Source organism: Bemisia tabaci, chromosome 1 (genome assembly GCF_918797505.1).
Source record: "Bemisia tabaci chromosome 1, PGI_BMITA_v3".
Lineage (NCBI taxonomy): Eukaryota > Metazoa > Arthropoda > Insecta > Hemiptera > Aleyrodidae > Bemisia > Bemisia tabaci.
Genome location: NC_092793.1, coordinates 83,189,757 through 83,211,981, shown reverse-complemented (window position 1 = coordinate 83,211,981; position 22,225 = coordinate 83,189,757). Strand labels below are relative to the sequence as shown.

At 37.7% G+C, this 22,225-nt stretch overlaps 1 protein-coding gene across 1 annotated transcript in view; it reads right to left on the bottom strand.

The window, feature by feature from the left end:
- The window catches only part of LOC109043973 (ATP-dependent DNA/RNA helicase DHX36), a 122,020-nt gene that overhangs the window by 43,174 nt on the left and 56,621 nt on the right, over positions 1–22,225 (bottom strand). Inside the window, exons 6-10 of the mRNA XM_072306310.1 lie at positions 21,918–22,098; positions 21,353–21,545; positions 19,497–19,671; positions 15,025–15,173; positions 13,100–13,159 (exon numbers count right to left, since the gene is read on the bottom strand). Coding sequence (XP_072162411.1) covers positions 13,100–13,159; positions 15,025–15,173; positions 19,497–19,671; positions 21,353–21,545; positions 21,918–22,098 — 758 coding nt within the window. The remainder of the gene's footprint in view (positions 1–13,099; positions 13,160–15,024; positions 15,174–19,496; positions 19,672–21,352; positions 21,546–21,917; positions 22,099–22,225) is intronic.

Genomic DNA, 22,225 nt, shown 5'->3' with positions numbered 1-22,225 from the left:
TGACCACTAGAGTAAACTGCCTTGAACAAGCTCTCAAGGAACTTAGCTCCTTAGTTAATACTGTGCAGTGTAAGATGGACTCCAAAGCTAACAAAGTTTCGGGCGTTACGACAACCACTTTTGCTGCCGCACTTGACAAAGCCAGGGCATCTACTCTCAACGGTTGTGAAATCGCGCTAGAACCGAAAAACGTAGCCGTAACCAGTAAACTACCCAGCACTGAGGACTCATCCAAATCTAAATCCTCCTCAGCAACACGGTCATCCGTCACTGCTGGAATCTCCCACCAAAAAGTTAGTAACTGCGTCAGCTCAAACAAGGTGAGAACACAAGGCTCAAACTCATCTAAGAACAGCGCTCGAATATCCAGTATAAACTATCCCAGTTCGTCCGGCAGGTCTTTGACAAACGACAGTGCAACCTCTAGCCCTACCTCGAAACAGGCTCAAACTAGAAATGACCCATTGCCATTGACATCAGACGCACATCCCAGAGCAGAGATGGACAACCCCGTTGGCAGCCTTTCAACTAGAAGAAGCCCCCCTCCATCATCTGCATCCAGTCAAGGTGAAACCAGGAACATTTCACCACAGACCTATTCCAGTCAGTGTTCAATCTCTAACATCGAAAGGAATGAACATTTGGGAAATGCACCAAAGAACGTACGGAATCTTCATCTGGACCTTTTCGCGGACAATCACGGATGGGGAATAGGAAGCTTAGTCAAGGACAGTCTAAATGTCAGCATCACCGAAGCAATCAAACCTGGCATGACCTTCAATCAGGTTATTATTGATATAGAGAAAAGTAAGTCCAATAATGTTGTAATCTGGGCAGGAGCGAATGACATTTTCAGAAACAGGGCAATGTACTTTGTGAGATCGCTCTTAGAACTCCAAGCAAGCTCAGAAAAGATAGTGTACCTAGTGAATATTCCAAGGAGATTTGACTTGGCGAGTGATCACTGGGTCAACTCTCTAATTTTTGACACTAACAAAACTCTATATGAATTAGGTAAAATCCACAAAAACTTAGTCGTGGTAAGGGCTGACGATATCAAATACAAATACTATAGTACAGACCTATTGCATCTTAATCAAATTGGCAAACAAATAGTAGCTAGACGGTTAATTAAAAGAATAAGTATGTCAAACCAATTGGAAGGTGACTCCATTAATTTAAACTAGATCCTACTGACGTAACTGCTCAACTAGTAGTTGATAATAGGGAAACTCAAAATGTAAAACTCTCAGTACCCAATAATGTTGACGGGTGCAACAACACAATGATTCTACTGAATGTGCAAAGTCTTTTCAGCGTATATCAAGAGCTACAAGTATTGTTACATAATGTTAAGCCCGTGTATTTCTGTATAACGGAGCACTGGCTCCCCAAAAATTGCAAAATTTTCTTTGAGAATTACAGTATGCTAACATCCTATTACAGAGAGCCAGCCTCAAATGGGGGAACCTATGGCGGTGTTGCCATTTTTGTAAGAAGTGATATAGCTGAATTTTGTGAGGTAGTTAAAATTGATAATTTCTGCCAAGACAAAATCTTCGAAGCTGTTGCCATAAAAAATATAAAGGAAAAAATTACCATTCTAACTGCCTACAGATCAGATGGCAATGTACTAAATTTCACCGACAAACTAGACGATATAATCGCAGGAATGTCAGGCAAAATTATTGTAGCTGGCGACTTTAATATTGACTTTTTAACAAACGAATGTAACAATCTAGAATCCTGTCTGTCATCACACAACCTTGTGAGGCATGTGCATGTACCCACTAGACAAAAAGCTTGTCTAGACAATGTATTAAGTAACGTGGAGTGTATTGAGACTAAGGTAGAAGATGAGGGTAAATACTCCGATCATAGCATGATTATCTTTAAGTTCAGATCAACGGACGGCAACATGGCCTCCGAAGTCCCTCCAATCAAGAGATCATTTAGTAGAAACAACACCTTAAAATTTCAATCTCTAGTAAAATCAGTGAACTGGGCAGAAGTCTTCACCCAGCTCTCAGCAGGCAATGCCTTTAAGATCTTTCATGAAAAATTTTGCAGTTTGTTTAATCAAGCTTTTCCACTAATAAATAGAAAAGCAGTGAAGCATAGACAAAATGAATGGTATAATGAAGAAATTGATCTAGCTAGAACAGTGAAGCATGAGTTGTACATCCAAAGTAAAAATAACTTAGTCAAGAAAAGTGTGTACCTCGACTATTTGCGGGAGTACAAAGCATTGATAGACAGGGCAAAAAGGGAGCACTTTGGCAAATTGATTCACAATGCTTCAAATAAAGGAAAGGCATCTTGGAGATTAGTCAACGAAAATTTAGGAAAGGGGAAGCAAGTGAATACTATAAAAAGTATTGTTGACAAGGGAGTAGAAATAACTGAGGCGACCGGGATTGCAAAAGTGTTTAACAGTCATTTTGTCTTGGCCCCTGTTAATTTAGTTAAGTCTCTGTATAACTCCAGCGCCGCTATATCTTCTTATGTTGATTCCGGAAAGTTACAAAGTAGACATACTTTCATGTCTACTAATGAGAACGAAGTAGTGAAGGCAATCAATGATCTGTCTAGCTCAGGTTCCTCTGGGTTTGATGATATTAGCGTTATGACGATCAAGTCAGTGAGTAAGTACGTAGTACCTGTGCTTGTCTTTATCATAAACCTCATTCTTGCTACAGGGGAGTTCCCAGATATCCTCAAAATAGCAAAAGTCATTCCACTCCATAAGAAAGATGACAAGAAACATGTAAGCAACTATCGTCCGATCAGTATACTCTCAAACTTTGGCAAAATCATAGAAAAAATAATCTATTGGAGACTCTGGGAATTTCTCACGCTGCATAATCTCATAAGTAGCTCTCACCATGGGTTTGTCAAAGGGAGATCCACCTGCACAGCTGTAAACAGCATTCTCCGTTACATTTACAGCAATCTCAAAAGAGGAAAATTAACGCTCTGTGTCTTCGTTGACTTGAGCAAAGCCTTCGACATAGTGAATCATGAGTTACTGCGTGCCTCCCTATACGAGTTAGGGGTAAGTGGGACAGCGCTAAATTTGTTGGCCTCCTATTTAGAAAATCGAAAACAGTATGTGCAGATGGATGCCCTTGGGTCTAAAGTCAACTCAAAGCTTGAGTCAGTAGACATAGGTGTGCCGCAAGGTAGCTCTCTGGGGCCACTTTTGTTTCTGATCTATGTAAACGCACTCAAAGAGTATTTTAAAGACCTTGAATTTGTTAAAGTAGTTCAATACGCAGACGACACAAACATCCTTATCTCTGCGGGGAATACTTCGGAGCTTTATGCGAGACTGCAAATTGTAGAGGATCGGCTAAAGAGCTTCGTGGCTAGCAAGAGACTGTGCATCAACACGGATAAAACCCAACTGATGTTGTTCAGTAAAAACTTAGCGGTTGACAGTCATGCTCTATCAGAGATGGGCGTAAAGCTTGTTGACTCAGCGAAATTTCTAGGGATTTTCTTAGACAACAAGCTATCATGGTCTGCCCATACTGAAGCTCTATGCAAAAAATTAGCAACCACATCTTTTCAACTTAAAGTTCTTAGAAGTCTAGTTAACCAGAAAGTTCTTAAAGATGTATACTATGCACATGCATATTCTCATATTTCATCCTGTATAGCCGAATGGGGTAGTTCTAACAAACTGAATGACATTTTCATCTGGCAGAAAAAGATCATCAGAAGAATCTCTGGTCTAGGCAGAAATGAGTCGTGCCGATCCAAGTTCAAAGAAATGAATCTACTAACGGTCCCAAGCATCTATATCTATCATGTGCTTAAATATGTTTTCCAAAACTTTGACGAATTCAAAACTTTCAACAATGTGCATACTCATAACACTCGGAACAAGTCCAACATAAAACTTGAAAACGCAGTAGATCCCCTACTCAGAGAAGGGAGCAGAATGTATAATAAACTTCCCAAGCACATCAGGGAAGGAGATGGGAACAAATTATTGAAACTAAAAGTGTATTTAATTAATAATGAATTCTACTCTGTAGACGATTTCTTCGATCACAATGTAACAAATTAATGCATAGTGACTTAGATGTAATATTGTTAACATAAGATTTAAGTAAAAAATTTATGTTAATGTGACGTGTACGATAACTGCCTGTGTCTATGTACAAAAAGTTGCAAAATAAAAAAAAAAAATAAAATAAACCTTAGGTTGTTAATTTTTCCTGAAAGATAGCGGTAAAAGTGAAAGTCTTAAATAATTAGGCCTTGTCTCCACAGGACGTTTCATGGGATTTGTCCCAAGGAAAAATCTCACTTGCGAAGTTGGGAAAAATATATTGAGTTAGTGAATACTAATCACAGTACCAACTAAGAGTCCATGTGGAGTCCCAGAAACGACTTAAAAAGAAGAAGAAGAAGAAAAAATTTAGTTCTGTTGTATAATGGGAAAAAAGCCCAGAAGTTTCATTCCTTCGATTCGAACTTGGGAAAGATCCTTTGAAACGTCCCGTGGAGACAAGGCCATAATAAAAGTCCAGGACCATAAACTCGTATAAAACGTGAAGAGTGTTCAACTAACTAATTCGTTAAAACTCTGTAGGGACAAATTCGTTGAGAAGGTAAGATGGCCGACGTCTCCCATCATCAACATCAAACATCAACCAACCTCAGAGTATCTTCCTGACTCCTATGTTCCAAACCAAATGTTCTACTATGCTAACCACAATGCGCCCTTCGTCGTCAATATAACTGCTTCAACCACGAAAAGAGCTTCACCTCCACACCTACATCCTCGACAAATATCAAGATCACTAGCTAGGAACAAGGTTAAGGATATCAAAAATGTACCTAGAACTGGACGTAATAAATTCAATAAACTTTGAAAACTGGTCTGTATCTATGTCTGTGTTAGCGTTAAAGTATGTAATTCAGTTAATGTATAAATTAACTAGTTAAAGTATACATTAAATGAAGCAGCCAGTTAAAGTGTGTAATCAGATTTTTATTACACACTTTAACCACCTAGTTATTTTATAGAATAACTAGATAATTCATAGATTAACTGGGACGTTTCAGTTAAAGTATGAAAATGATGTTGTTTTTCTAATTCTTTTTTGACCTTTATTTCGTTGAAAAAGTCGAACAATTTTTATGGTACACAATTAAAAAATTAATTCAAATTAAAGAAATTTGAACTCTCGTCTAGAAACTACCTGAAAGTCATGTCATTATCATTATTTATTTTTACAAGAGGAGGAGGAATGACACTTGGAGTTACACAGTAAGCGTTGTTTCAAACACGTGCATCATTTCGTGGTACAATTTTTTTGCATTAACATCGGTATGAATCCTTGCCCATTTCCGAATTTCGTTAGATAGTCTTGATAATTTAAAATAAATTTGAATTCACCATCGGGCTGCGACTGCAAATCAATCAAATCTAGTTGACAGCAACTATTTACGTGGGGGAAAATCATAGGTCTTACAACAATGCCCCTTTTCGTGCTGTTCTTCTTCAGCTGACAAGTTTCACAAAAATCTAAAAAAAATTTTACTTGGGCTTGAATAATGTTTTTAAACGGACATTCAGTTCGTGCATCATTCGGTCTCGACCACCGTGTCCAATACGTAAATGAACCTCACTCAAAATTTCAAACAGCTCTTCTTTAGTTTACACTTCACACTTACCTGCGAGCCGCCCGTTATTCTATAGAATAACTAGTTAAAGTGTGCAACCCACGAAAATTCTACACTTTAACTGGCCGTTTCAGTTAATGTATACTTTAACTAGTTAATGTATACATTAACGGATTACATACTTCAACGCTAACATCTATATGAAAACGGTATCATAGCAAACTTAACTTCATATCTTAGCAAGTACCGATGCCACATTCCAAAGTACAGACTAATCAAGACTGGAGTTATTAGAGGTGTCCTTGTTGACAATTGTCACCGATCACCGGTTCCAACCGATCGAAGACTTATACTCAACAATCAAGTGCCAAGAGAAAACCACAAAATACATAAAATCTGTCGTTATGACAGAGTATTAATAGCTACGTTTAAGCGAGGCTCGAAACCGAGGTTTCATGAAACCCGAGTTTGTAATGCAAGTTTCCTCCGTCGGGTTTATGCGGACGCTGTAACCCGACTTTCGCGGGAAATCAAACTTTCCGATTTTGGCGCTGTTTATGCGCATATTTTCGATTGAACTTGAATTTCATGTTTGCCCCATAGTCACAAGCTATACTTCATTTTTTCACTATGAATTGATTCAATAAAATATTATTACTCTTTTATCCCGTGTATGTTCAACAATTTTTCCACAACATATAAGAGGAGGCTTCATCTTCACTAGAAAACCCTTTACTGACTTTCTGAGGAACAGTTGGAAAAATGACAGTGGATGTTTAATCATTTTACGTTCATCTTTAAAAATTGAATGAATACCTAATCTCAACAACCCTCCAAATCATGCTCGAGCATATACTCTGAGTTCAGAAAAGTTGCCATAGGTAATTTTAGTGATGTTAAAAATAATTATGGCAGGCGCAGAAATTCATCATGTTGTTAATTGAGCTTCTAATGATCTCACAATAGGTAGGTGGGCATTGAAAATGTATAGTCCAGTAAACGAAGGGAAAAAAGAGGGGGTTTGATGAACAAATTAGTAACAAGCTAATTTTTCCCCCCATTGATAGTATCCATTGAGAGGACCATTTTCCCAAAAGTCCCCATCCCTACCCCCCTAGGGATTTTTGCTAGCCCCCCTCAAAGTTGAAAAATCCCCCTCTGATTCAAAGCGCTATGACTCAGACCCTAATGTAGCTAGACACCTCTAATTTTTTTTTAAATGTCCGTTTTGATATGTTCTTTAAGAAATTTTTAATAATCATGCAAATTTTTCCACGGAAAGCTGAAAATTTTGAAAAAATTCGCAAATTTTTAGAAATCGAATTGCCTCTTTTTCACAAAGAGCGTGATAACTTTTTTCTAACTGCAACTATGAACTTTTTGTTTATTAGAAACTTTGTAGGGAACACAATTTCCTATCAATTGGTCCTCTTGAAGTAAGGATTCGGACAATGAGTGGGGTGGGAAAGGAGCCGAAACATGACGCAGTGCGATGCCGCGCGGCGCCGTGCCGCACCCAGCGCTGAGCGGTACGCCTGGCGACCAGAGGGGCTGGCGATCGTCTTGATAGTCACATACTAAGTTGACTTCAATCGACATCGTTATATTTTTTCTGAGCATATACTGTGACTTGTGGCAAAGATTTTGCCGTACTTAGGAAAAAAGCCTCATGAAAGTTCGAATGTTGCCGAATTTTCTCTTATACGATATTTTGCTATATACCTACATAAAATTATGAATATTTTTTCGATAGGTACCCTATCAGACACCGTAAACAAAACTGTGTATTCGATTCCCTGAAAATTTGCAAGAAAATTGCTCACAAGTTTGCCGGAAAATTCTTATTATATCAGAGGAAATTGGGCAACGTCCGAATGTTCATACGGCGTTCTTTCTTGGCATGGCAGTATTGCGTCGCTTCATTTGACTATGAACGGATTAAGATGGTGGCCGAAGCATCCTTAAAAACACGACATCTCGATGAAAAGACGGTGCCGAGCATTTTTTTCAGCATGCCGCTTTCACCACGCTTCCTAGGAAAAATGAATGGAAATATCCTATAGACAAAGTGCCGACCAGCGGTCAAGTTCCGAATCTGAGGGTAGGAACCAGGATGGCTCCAGGAGTCGGAGGATGTATTGTACACGGAGAAAAAAATCTCGTGCGTGGGACCCGAAGTTTAGGTCATATGGATCTCTGAAGTTTTCGGATTGAGCATCTGAACACTTAAGGTCTAGCTGCCGAAGTTCAGGTCTGACATCTGAAACTTCAGTTCTTACATCTGAAGTACTTCGGTTTTCACATCCGAAAAATTTCGGTTCTCACATCTGAAGTACTTCAGATGTAAGAACTGAAGTTTTAGATGTCAGACCTGAACTTCGGCAGCTAGACCTTAAGTGTTCAGATGCTCATTCCGAAAACTTCCGGGATCCATATGACCTAAACTTCGGGTCCCACGTACGAAATTTTTTTCTCCGTGTATGAGGCGCGTACTGAAAATGACCGCGGTGGAAGGGTTCATTCTTCTATGCTGCAAGAGTGTGTGAGAAAATGCCGAAAAGATGGCCGAAACTTGCTACTTACGGAGATATTGTCAATATGTACGTATCTTGTGCTCTTAAGCGATACACTAAGCATTCATCTTCTGTTTTCGACGGTTATCCTGCTTATTCAACCACAAAAGGTCAAGAAAAATTAAGAAGAGTAAAAAAAAAAAAAAAAACATCAGCCACAATAAATTTCACTTTAGCAATGCAATGTAGGTACGAAAACGCAGGCTGAATTTCTCTCAAATTCTTAAAATAAGAAAAAGCTCATTGCAGCTGTCAGTGAGGAGCAGTTGAGAAAAGTTGGTGTCGAGGTGTTTATTGCAGAGGCCGATGCAGATCGGGATATTGTCTCGTCTGCCATTTTGAAAGCTGAGAGAGGAGAAACAGTTGTTATGGTAGGGACGGACACTGATCTTATGGTTATAATGTTAACATTAATCAAGAGAAGGAAACTAAAAATATTTTTCAAAATTCCTGGAACTTCAAAAAATCCTGGTACTCTGTATAATATCGTGAAACTAGTCGACGATTTTAAGCAAACTAGTTCTTTACTTCTTTTCGCTTCTGCAATGACAGGATGCAACACCACCTCCGCTCTTTTCAGGACAAGTAAAATCAAAGCATACAACCTCCCATGGTTAATGATTCTTCTTTACAAAAAGATGTTCTAATTTTTAATGAGTCGAATGTTGATAAGAAAAGAATAGGCACAGTAGGCGAAAAAGATTTAATTCATTTTTATGGGGGAGCCAACTTAACTCAAATTTTAGATGAGTGCCGCTTCATAATGTATTCAAGAAAAGTTGCTAAAATGTCCTTAAAATCGAAATTTGAGATGGTGACTCTTCCACCAACATCATTAGCGGCGAAACAGCATAGCTTTAAAGTTTACTATCAAATTCAAGTTTGGCTTGGAAATAGTTCTCTCGACCCGAGAGAGTGGGGATGGAGGGAAGAAGAGGGAAGCGATGAAAGAAAATTTCTATTACCTATTCATTCTACTTTAAATTTTGCGCCTGATGATGTTATATAGATGACCTCCTGTAACTGTAAGTCTGGTTGCGGCACAAACTGTAAATGTTTTAAAAAAGGGCTCTGTTGTTCAGCTATGTGTCGTAATTGTAGTGGCGGAACATGTAAAAATATATTACCAGCCGTCGAAGAATTTGAAGAGGACCATCTATAGGTTTTTGCCCGAAATAGTTTTAAGTATCGTCTTGAACTTGCCAACAGCTAACTTTATGTGTCCATTTTCGTTATTTTATGTCATTATTGTTTTGTTACTAATAATTTTTACGATGATTGCTTTTATTTGCTGTTCAATTAATTTTAACCTGAAAATTAACGAATGCCATCAATAATAGACTACATCGCTTAGAAGGTGACATTTTTGTAATACCCATGTAGGCATTTTCTTTCGTATTAAATATTTGTTTTTGCTCTAATTTTTCGTAGAGCTGTGTGTTCTTTCATAAGTAAAACTATTAGGTAATTAAAGATATCCATAAATTTCCACCTCAATCTAATTCTATACTCATTTATTCCTCTTATTCAGTCATGTTTACTACTAACTAAATTTCAAAATGTTTCACTCTCAAAAAAATAAATAAAAAAAGGAAGGAAGCGAAAACGCGTCCAAGTGGAAACAGCTTCATTCAAATATAATGTAATTATTTATAGCCAAACATATTGAAAAATTTATGGTTTTGAAAGATAAAATTTATCTGCAGTTCACAAGAATGTTGCCCTCTTAGAATTGAAGAAAAAAAAAATTCTAGGAGTGGGCTTTTTGAGAAACATGCCGCCATGAAGCATTGAGTTGGGGCGGTTCTATGTGAGTGCTGCGTGTTATTATACGCTGCGCTGCGCCGCGCTGAGCCGCGCTCTGCCGGACTTCCACCCCCCTCTCATCCTCACCCTTTGCTCCTACCTTAACTTCCAATACACCATTTGATAGGAAATTGCGTCCTCTAAAAATTTTCATATAAGTATAAATTCCATTTTTTAATCGATAACGGAGTTATTCCGATTTATTTAAAAAAAATAATTCCATTTCATAAATTTTGAATTTGTTTTAAAATTTTCTTAACGATCTCTTGATAAATTTTGATGACCAATGGTTTCATTTTAACGTACGTATCAATACGAACAATTTAAAAAAAAATTGAGGTGTCTAACTATAATAAGAGCCAAGTTACAGCAGTTTAATTGGAAGGGGGGATTTTTCAACTTTGAGGGGGGCTAGCAAAAATCCCTAGGGGGGCTAGGAATGGGGACTTTTGTGAAAATACGCCCCACAGTGGGTATAATCAGTGGTAAAAATTTCAGCTTGTTACTAATTTGTTCCGCATAAATCCCTTCGTACTGGACTAGTAGGAGTGCTAATCCAGTAAAGCACCGCACCTTCACTCCATGGTGTCATAAAGATTGTACGTCTGCCACTATTGTAGTGAAACGAATAAAGAATCGGGAATACTTATGTGAATCCCTCCTTCACAATATGATCAAAATAAGAGGATATTGATAGGTCAACAATGTATTGGTGAAGCAGAGGCGTCTAAATCCTCTCGAGGCAAGGGACAGTGACAATCTTAACAAACTGATGACGCTTCACAAATTTTGAATTTCCACATTCCCAGAGACACGCGCTGAAATCCTGTTTCTCACCCCTCTTTCCGACTGATCTCTGAGTCCATGAGCAAAATAGAAAGAAAATAGGCAAGCTACCTATTACTGTTTAACATAGGTGTTTTTTTCCTTAAACTTGAGTTTCAAAGGTGACTCATGTAAAGAGCAACTAACACACAAGATTTCAGAACCTGCCATTACATTTCACTAATTAAAGACACAAACCCAACCTTACCATTGATATTCTTTCGTTTAGACTGTGTATTATTCTTCCATTGAGATTCGATATGAACTCAATTCAAAAATGCTTCTGAGTTTAATTATTCGGGTAGATTGGAATATGGAGCTTTCAGTGTATCGGAAAAGCTCATTTACTAACATTCACTGCTGTCACAAGATATTTTTGCACAGGCAGAGCCACTTTCCACAGTTGATGCATCTCTAACGCCAAGGCTAAATTATGACAAGTGGTTCAACGACCAAAAATTGTTACACGCCTCAATAAAAATCGTATTCTTGTCTAAAATTACAAATCTTGGATCACAGAGCACTCACCAAAAAATCTCCTTCCTTCTGCCTCAGTATAAGGAGAGTGACGATACTTTGGAGAAATAACTTTGAACTAGTTTCAATAAATGATGGCCTCAGAATTTGAGTCATCATTTGCGAGAGATTGGATCAAAGAAATAAGTCAGCAGGTCACGGTTGTGGCTGGTCTCACACTTTCAGTAGGATAACCAGGAAATAGATGCACGGATAACACTCAAATTCAAGAGCTAAACAGCTCTGATTGGATCAGATTTTAGATTTAATTGGTAGATTGAAATGAAAAACTTCAGTGCACTACTTAAAGGGAAGCAGGGTGCCTTATCTTGAAATCCTGGGCAAATCGTGTGGATACAGTAAAAAAGTTCTCCGCAAATGATGACCTAGTAAGGCTATTACTAAGACCGTTCATTCCGTGTTTTTAGTCATAAAGTGTTGATTAGAGTTGCAAGAATAATCTGAAAAAGCAGTGGTGGGCCAGGATTCGATCTGCCACTAAACACCTTCACTAGAAAATAAGGTCCTACAGTTAGCTAAATAAGGATAAATAAGCCACATATGACTTAAAGAATTACGTAAAAGTGCTTAAGCAACAATTAGTAAAATTATGATTATAAAAAATGTTAAATAATAGCAAAATTACAGCAAAATCGTGGGAAAAGCACCAGATGTGTACGAACGTTATGATAACAAATGCGCCATGTTGCCGATCGCCCACCTAAAAAACGTATTTGAAGTAGAAATCCAACCTCCGGTTCGTTAATGCGGAATGCGAAAACCTAGTCGTTAGTGTAAAATAAGGTTTCAAACACAAATTTCGGAAATCTACATTTCATTAGTTCCGCATTGTTTATGCCGTAATTTGAACCTTGGTTTCAAACTCAGGTTTCGATTGAAGTTAGGTTCAGAGGCGCGCATAAACATAGCTATTTATTATTTATGTCGTTTTTTAGGCGTTATATCCGGGGGATACTGGGGCCTTGGAAGGGAGCTGAAAGATGGAAAGTAATTAGTTATAGCTGGTATGATAGGGTAGAGGCGTAATAGTAGGTGTAGGGATTTATGTTAATATTGTTAAGATTGTATGAGATGAGATAGGTTGTCTTGTATTGGGGTTTTTGATGGTTAGTTGAAGGCCTGGCTATGTTCACGTTCACAGAGGCTCAACTGGAACGGCTTATATTGCTAACCTAGGACAGAGTTGGATTTTGTTGAGAGAGAGGAAGATTGCTATTTTTTTTTTTGGACTATGGGTTCAGGGTTTTGTAGTATTTGAATGAGGGTTGTGGGAAATTTAAAGTAATGAGAAAGTTGGTAATTGAGATCAGTTTTATATTGCAAAACTTTCAATCAACTGAAATGATACATGTGAAAAGTTTGTAGTTATAGGTTTGGAGAATGGTTTGTTTAACTACATAAGGTTTTCTCACATCTCTTTTTGGGAAAACCAGATTGCTGGCAACTAATTAAACCTGTCTGTAGGCACAAGAGATATGAAAAAGTGTGTTACAAATAACAGAAATTGCATGCTAAAGAGTGGTTTTCAGAATTTCATGATTTTTGTGTTATGTACCTCTTGGCTGTATCTCTTGCATGAAAAAGACAAATCGAGCAACATTGCGAAACTTGATGCTCTATCAAAAGATAAGAAAATTTAAATGATTACAAATCCTATCAATTATCAAGCACACAAAGAATATAAATTAATTATTACTACAGCAGAAAAATAGACTCACCTTATTAAATCAGCTATTTCAATTTCCCTCCTCGATTTTTTCTTGAATGTCATACTGATCCTGGAATTGACAAGATAAATGCGAAATAATTTAAATGAAATAAAAAAAGAAATGACTGTTTACAATTTTAAACTTTATATTAAGTTCAATTCAAGGATGGTTCAAAGAATTATTTCGGTTGGGCAAGGTGTCTACAGGCCTTCGAAAAAATAGGTAAATAAGTAAATAAATTCCTAACTTTTTCTCTCCCGACCAAACACTCTAAGCTGAGACAGTCTGAATCTGAATACTTTAATTGATTATTCCGGGGAAAGAAAGAAAGAGAGAAAGAAATACATCCGTACATAAATACATACTCAGTCCGACATGTTATAATATCCTTTCTTACTTGCCAATAAGTAAGATCCAAAATGTCCCCTCCTCCTTTCGATCTCAATATTAAACTTTCAAATTTTTTTCATCAAATCCCTCCTTTTTTAAACGATTTGATCTCCAAAGAGCTTTATGCAAAAATGGCTTTTTCGCCCCCCCCCCCCCCCTAGAATTTCTTCAAACTTTTTCTATCAATGAATCATACTTAAGCGCTTCTTTTCCAAAATTTTCAGACCCCCAAAAAATTTTTTTGGGGGGGGGGGGTGCTAGGGGAGGTGGAAGTGAAAACCTGTGAACCTCGATATCTCTCGAACAAAGCAAGATATCGAGGTCCGGTTTGGACGAAAAATCGTCTAAAATTGCATACTTTCAGATTTTAAAGGTCGAAATCCCGATATCACATTTTCAAATCAACATAAGTAATTTTTTCAGTTTTTGAGTTAAGAAAATTTCGTTTAAATCAAAAGTTTACAAGAAACTCATTTGTATATTCGAACCAAGACCAATTTTTTAATTTGTTCGTCTTTTTTCACATCCAACGAGTAGTCCATTAGGCTGGGGAAATAAACGGTTCCGGAGTTATGAGCGATTGAAGTTTCCGCTCAACGTTTCCTATGTGTTTTTTAGCGCTGAATCCGAATCTGAACTTTGCTACCTTCGACTTTTGCCGCTAAAGCCACCATCTTGAAAAAACATTGCCAAATCTCATTTTTTGTCCAAAAATCGTCAATAACTCGTTCCCTGTGCATCGGATGGCAAATTGAGTTGCAAAATGAAAAGACATAAAATTTTGGTTTAGAAACATGTATCAAAGTTTTGATAACATGCGCATACCATCCGCCAGAGCGCGCTGAAAATAGCGGGACATTTGAAAAAATCGAGATTTTTTGCGGTTCTCTCAAATATTTTTTTTCTTAGCGGTTTTTCGGCAAAAATGGTTAACCTCAAAAATTAAAGTAGATAAAAAATACAACTAGAATCGCTCTTAGTTTTTGGACTAGTGATTGCTTCGACAGAAGTTAGGAGCGCTTGAAGTCGGAGACTCGCACGGCAAAAATCGGCTGCAACGCTGCATCACAGTTCTACCTCATGAGGAACGTTTTATGGTGTCCATAACATTTAATTTTTCTTTAAGACATTGAATCTAGTTTATAATTATTAAAATTACAGATTTGACTCTTTTTGGCATCCGTCCTCCCAAAGCCCGCCCCTCCCCCTCCCCAAACAAATAACAGCCTAACATAATTTTCGCTGTATTTTTATCCAGAAAAACGCTATATTTTGCAGTTTTAGTATTTTTAAAATAACAGAATAGGTACCACCTTTGACCCCTTCTCTTCCTGCTACAATAACATCCTGTAGGTGTACTCATGCAAACATTCATATTTCAAGAGTTAGTGGTGATCTGAACAACTAGATTTAAAATGAAGACTTGAGAAGAAAAAAAAAAAAAAAATTGCACCAAGCCATACAGAGATTTTAACTGACAGTGATAATTGGTTCATACACATTGAACAGCTCCACAGTATCCAGTACTGTCACTCAGCACTCACCCTGTCATTTGAAGAATATCCTCCAAATAGTATTCTCTAACTGGATACGTGAAGCCAGGAATGGTGATGATAGGACAATGGTTGAAATACGTTGAGAAGTTTTCAGCATTCAGGGTAGCGCTCATTAAAATCAATTTCAGGTCCTGTCTCTGCACATGATCACAGCAAAATGAGAATTATAATTAGGAAGGCATGAGGGCAAGGGCTCAACAGGTACTGCGTAACGCATTTTTCTTACTTCTTAGCCCTGCCTACACCTGTAAAAAAACCGCAATGCAACCTCTCAGTGCCCTCTGAAATTAGATTAGAGTAGTCTTGAATCCCCCCTTCCTTTATTTTTCAGAAAATACTGGAAAAAGCCTAGGAAAAATAACTGACAAGGATTAGTATGTTTTGAAAAATACTTCGCTGAGAAATAGCAAGCGGAGGAAGTACATAAACTGACTTAAATTCTATTTCCCTTCATACTTTCCCAAAATAAATATTGTGTAAAAATTCATGAATAAGTTTCTTTCACATAACATTGTAGAGAAAGGTTTCGTCAGAACAGAATTGGAGGCTTAAATGCAGAGATCAAATTTTCATCATTCTTCAAGATGAAATTGTACACTGTTAGAATTGAATTACAATAAAAAATGACATACAATAAAATAATTAACAGAAGAAAAATTTCATTCAGAGTATATATAATGAACTGCAAAAACTCCAAAAAAACTTTCAGATTTAAAGAAGTAAAGAATCAGGCCAAAGTCTTGAACTTAGTGAAACAAATTTTCTTGTTACTTCTGAAAGGAAATGAAAATTTATTGTTCACTGTTAATCGAATATAGACCCCTTCATTAATGAGTGATGCAACGATCATGACTTATGTGTATGTTAAGCCCTTGCAGGAACGGTTCCCTTTCTTCACCTATTTGTATTTTTTAGCAAAAGAAAAAAAAATATAGGTACGGATTAATCTGAGCCTTTTAAGTGCTCAAAGACAATATGAAATATGTTATTGCATAAGGTTCAATATTTCTCGATTCAGGCTGTACATATGTCTTTAAAAGAACAGTATGAATAAAATACTCAAACGCTTGGCTAAAGTCCAGTTTTGAAGCGGCGAAGGCCGAAAATAAAAAAAATGCATAAATAAAAAAAGAGAATTCAGTTCAGTTTTGAGGGACCAGCAGGTTTTTAATTTACAAAGGGGCCAGAAACGTGCAAAGGCCGGATTTTTGTAGTTGATTAATAATTTCGCAGTTTTAAATGAGTGACACATAAGCACCTAAAAGATGCTCGCAACCAAGTGTGAGTTTAAACATATGCTGAGATGAAATATCAGTTAGAGACAATAGAATTTCTGTAGCTGATGAATAATGTCGAAGTTTTGAATGAATGACACGCAAGCACCTAAGAGGCGCTTGCAACCAAGCATATGCTGGGATGAAATATTAGTAAGAGACAATAGAATTTCCATGGCTGATTAATAATTTCGAAGTTTTAAATGAAAGATACGTAAGAACCTAAAAGATGCTGGCAACCACGCATGAATTTCAATCATATGCTGGGGTAAAATATTAGTTAGAGACAATAGCGCGAGAAAATATAAAAAATGGGGGAAATTTTTACGAATAATGCTTGAGCACTTACGGGAAGGCTCGCAGCTAGCACGAATTGATGGCTGAGCTAGGGTACTGTTTTACAGAGCTGTGATAAAAAGTTTGGAAGATATTAAATTGAATGGTGAAAAATGTAAATCCTGAGCACCAGGGAGGGTGCTCGCAGCTAATGTGTATGCAAGCTTACATTAGGATTGCAAAAAAAGAATTTGAAATCATAAGTATGATGGATAGCCACAAATACTCGCAACTGACGCGATGGCAAATAAACGTCAGGGTAAAACCATTTAAGAAGTAAGTGAATACATGAGGGTGTAATTTAATTAAGAGATTTGAAAAAGTGGACAGGATAGAAAAAGGAAAGAGAGAAGAATGGTAGTACGGTTGCTCAGCTTGCACATATGACTTTTTAGTGAAAGCTGCTAATGCTGAAAAAGAAAAATTTTTGAGCATCAATTTTTAGCACACTGCCCTTGGAGTCAATAATTATGACAGATTTTTGTGTCCACGTGACTTGTTCTCAAAACTGCTCCTTTAGGGATGTGAATGACCTTGAGGCGGCGAGTGAGAAGATCCGCACTAGTTGAAGGTGCTGCACTCAACAATCACCGTCTTCTCGCTTCTAGTGGGTTAGAACTCTCTGCTGTTGAGCCGGAATTGAACCTTCTTGATAACTTGCTGTGACCTTGATCCTTGGCTTGAGCTAGGCACGATTCTTCATTCTTCAAAAGAATTTCCAAGTTCGAAGTCCAACTTGAGAGAACGAGTCCAGTCCAGGAGCGTTCCAGCATAGAGTAATAGCTACCAGAAAGGTAGCTGGCAGATCCTACTGTAAGATCGCGTAGAGTCACTTTTTCGAAGCGCACTTTGCTCTATTTCCCCGCGAAATTTGAAACGGTAGGCTGAGCGGGGGTCGCAGAGATTTCAAGGATCAGAGCAAAGATGGCCGACTGCTGCCCTTCTGGTAGCTATTATTCTATGGTTCCAGAGAAAATCCTTCCAGTGTGAGTAGATGAGAACAAGTGACAAAGAGTATGGAAGGTTAGAGGCCCGACGTAATGCTAAGAAATTGAAGCAGAGGCGCTTGCAGCGCGAAGCGTTGCCAAGTTTCACACAAGTATTTTTCTTCGGCTTTTTCCCAAGGGTGTTGAAGATGTTCATTTAGTGGGAAGACAGGCATTCTTCCTGATAGGTTTCCAGTTACTACTGGTGCTGGACCATTCCTTTCTATTCATCTTTATCTATTGATTTGGATGGCCCATGTTCAGACATCATAGCCAAGATCCAACCACCTGCTTCCCAGGAATGTGAAGAGGTATTATTTTCTGAGTTTCATTTCTATCAATTTTTAGAAGCCAAAAAATGTTTTTATTTTAGTTTACTAACTTTTTTTTGAAAATATTATTTTATTTTTTTAAGATGGGAGACTTATGTAAAACTGCACTTATCCCCCCCCCTCTCCCCCAGAGAAACACTTAGATCCCTTCCCCCCTAAATGTCTCAAGTAATACATACTTGAACAGCCCAAAAAGAGAAAGGCAATACATAAAACCAATAATTTAATGATCTGTAAATACCTACAAAATGTCAACGAAACTTCCATTTGCAGCAGAGGTTAGGGAGAGTATTCATAACTGTTTGTTAAACAGCTCCCTTCCTCAGGAGCGCTGCATTTGGTTTACATTATTTTGAGGTAGGTTTTAGGGAGGCCTTTAACATAGCAACTAGTGAGAGATGATTGTAACAGACAATCATTTAACTTTGGAAAAAGACTGTTCTGAGGAATTATGGTGACTTCGTCACTAAACAAAATGTAAAATACCTGTGCACACCTTAAATTTTGTCCATGTCATAGAATTGTTTTTTTCTAAATTTGTAGTTTTGGCAGTTACAAATCATTTTAATTCTCTAAAAGAATCGTTTTCGAAGTTATACTGTTGAATTTTACTCAAAATTTGTTTAAATGTTCAAGGAGCCACTTCAGGGAAAGGAGCTGTTTCATGATCAACTATGAATACAGCCTTAAATCTGAAGACGCATACCTCACAACCAGATGGTATTGCGATTTAAGTGAAATTTTGTATTAGTCAGCAGTAGAACAAAGCTATGTAACTGGTCAGTTGTAAAATGAAGCTGCAGCTCCACGGAGGTGCAGGGACCAACTTTGTTTGGACTAGAATTCCCAGAGGCATCTGAGCCAGTCATGTGGATTTTTCAGAGAGTCAAAAATAATGAATGTTCACTAATTTGCAAACAGTAAATCAACCAACATTAAAATATGCTAAATCACTATTTATCGTAGAGATTGTTGAAATCAGTTGTTAATTAATGGAGAGTTATGTCCAGTTTTGTAAAGCGTCCAGCCCACTTACAAACTAAAGGCTTCAAAGTGACTCATCAATTGCCCAAACTTAAACCGCTGGCCGATGAGAGGGCCAGGAAAGGTATCGATGAACCTCTTTGAAGCCTCTACTTTGTAAGTGGGCTGGATGCTCAAGACAGGCAGGGCTCATATCTGTGGTGGAGGCAACCTGTATAGGAGAGAGCACTCCAAAATCAAATGCTGCTCCTGCAGGTTAAGTACAGAGTTATCAGGTTGACTCCTGTATACTCATAAAAAAATTCAATACCTTTAGAGCTCACTGATAATCAATTTTACAGTTTGAGGTAGAGTTTTAAAAGGTAAAAAACGAGAATGTATAGCCATCTTCTATTTGTAGATGGAGTGATCAGGGTTAATAATTTCAATACAAAAACCTATTGTTCCATTATTTGATGACAATCGCTGAATTGAGGAACTAAAATAAAATCTTACTAGTCCTGAAATATGAAAATCAAAGATTTATATTTTAATTTGAAAGCACTTACTTTTGGGATAACATCTTTCAATATGGTGATTGCAAAGTCTGATATTGTATCTCGTTCATGAATTTCATCCAGAACAAGATGCGAAATGTGTTTCAGTGCGGGATCACTCTCTAAAAACTGAGTTAAAATTCCTGTTGTGCAAAACAATATTGACCCTCTCGACCGAGGTTTCTTCCTAGAAATAAAATTGGAGAATGAGAAAGGAAAAACCCTGATGTGCCAGTGACAAAATTAAGAAGTCCAAAAACAGCGAGCACTTCTTAGGATCAATAAATTTTCCTCACATTATTGTTTCCATTTTTCCTCACTTTTTCAGGTGATGAGCAAAGAAAAAAAGAGACGACCTTCTATAACTTTTCTACTGACAATGTTGTTTCATGCTTGCAATGATCTGGGCAAAAGCTAAACTTAAGACTGTCCATGTACATAAATCTTGGAAACTTCAAAGAGACCCCCCCCCCCCCCCAAATTAAAACGCGACTCAACTTGCCGTTCTATTACAATGTGCCAGAGGTTACCCAGCGGTAAAATTTCTCACTAATCAGTTCTCCACTGCAATTGTTACTTTAATCTCAAAACTTCATACTTGGACAAGTGGTCAGGGGTTCAGGGCCACCTGAGATCTTTTATAGTCAAAGGCCTGAGATCTTTATAGCCAAAGGGTACTAAGTCCAATGTTGGACAACAGCTTATTATTTATACAGCTTACATCGATTCATTTTTTCATTTTTCAATGAAATACCTTGTCAAGTCTTAGCTGAAGCATAAGCAAATCATTAAAATGGCCGAATATTCACGAGTCAGAAATTCTCCCCTCCGCATGCCACGTTCCTTCACCATCACCTGCTCCTTTGCCAATTGCTTCCGTACCCACTCTCCATCACCGCACCGTAGTTGGCTACAGCTGATGCATCTGGAACACACTCATGCAGCCGTGGCTTGGGGTCCCTTCAATTCCTCCCATCTATTTCTGCATTCTATAAGCACAACAGCGGTGGGTTAAGGAGGTTCCTGGCTTCTTCTATGTCCTCTCCAGAACTTTCTGAAATGTTCGCGGACTGATTGGGGGGGGGGGGGGAAATGGCAATAAGTGATAATTGGCTCTGGAATTTTCTGGAACTCCTTCGAAAATGAGGCTCTTTCCAATTTTGAATTTTCTCAGACTTATGAGAGTGTCACAAGTCACCGATCAGCACTTGTTCCTAGAACTTTCTGGAAATTTCCCAAATTTACTCAAAGTTTAAGTGAGAGGAATGATTGATTACTCTTACAGCATATCAGAGGCTACCAGGTTCCCGAAGAGAGCCGAGAGTGCAGAAATGAAGTTCAGAGAAAATGGGCTCAATAGCGTCCAAGCGGAAAATTTGATTGAAAGAAGCCTCCAATCCTTGTCGAATTGCCACCAGTCACCCAAAATGATTACAGATTGACAAAATATCCAACTGTATAAAAAGGGTCTTTTCCAGTTTGATGTTAGGCAAGACAGCAGTAAGAGCTATCTTCTGCATGCTTTTGCGATTGCGTTTTGACCACACAATAAGCAAATTTTAAGATTAGAAAGTGGCAGAAAAGGACGTCATTTTACTCAAAACTACAGCTCTCACTGGCTTTCTGAGGGAATAATATTCTTACAGCTGTTTCGTCTGAGAAAATGTCAGTTCTTGAGCAATTATGGCTTTCTCATGGGTCTTGTTTCTGTACAAATGGGACGAGTTTTGCTATTTTAGCTGCATCAGTAATTCAATCTAAATAAGATTAGATGAATTTTAAAGGAAACTCGATCTCGAAAATTAGAGAGTTATCACTCTCTTCACTATATCGGCAGTGTGGGGGGAAATAACTCAGGAATCACTTACGCTTCTAATCGAATTTGATATCCTACACTTCCAGTGCCAACTGACTCTGCTCGTTCATCAGCCACTCGATCAGCAACTGTGATTGCACTGATTCTTCGTGGTTGTGTACAAACAATGTGAGTGACGGAGCCATTTCCAGACTCAATACAGTCATCTAAAATAAATTGGCCAACTTGTGTTGTTTTACCACAACCTAAAAACAAACGATGAATAAAAAAGTTTTGGTCCAACTCGTTTTTTTTTTTAAAAAAAAAGAAGAGAAGGAATAAAAGTCTCTAAATGAAAGAACGCAGAAAAGAAAACTGGAAATAAACCCTAGAATATAGAAAAGAAAATGAGACAGCTCCTGGAGAACTTTTCTGTAGTAAGCTATGTGTAGCTCTCAAGATTTGTTCCTATTAACAGAGTCTACTAATGGAGCTTTTTTACTTTAAAAGCAGTTTCTTATGGACGTGTATCATTATCTCTGCTAGAGAATTTTAAAAATGGATTCACGTGGTTTGAAGTCTTTAAAACAGAGAGGGGAACGAAAATATTGGTTGTGTACGTTTTTAGGGCTTCTTACCTGTTTCTCCGCTTATAACAACAATCTGGTTGCTTCTGATTAATTCAATTAGCTGATGCCGCATTTGGTATGCTGGCAATTTTTTCCGAAATTCCAACATTGAATTATACTTTTTAGACTGCTGCTTACTTATAAGCTCAGAGTGATACGCGTCATCTAGTTGTGGATCCCTTTTCAATACCTAGAATAGTTTACAGGATTTCAGGTTTCAAATCAGAATTGAATTTACAATTTTATGCTGCTTTGCCTTTCTTTCAAATTTTACTCTCTGTTTCTTAGGGCTAGTGGTGTTCAAAGATTTCAAGTTA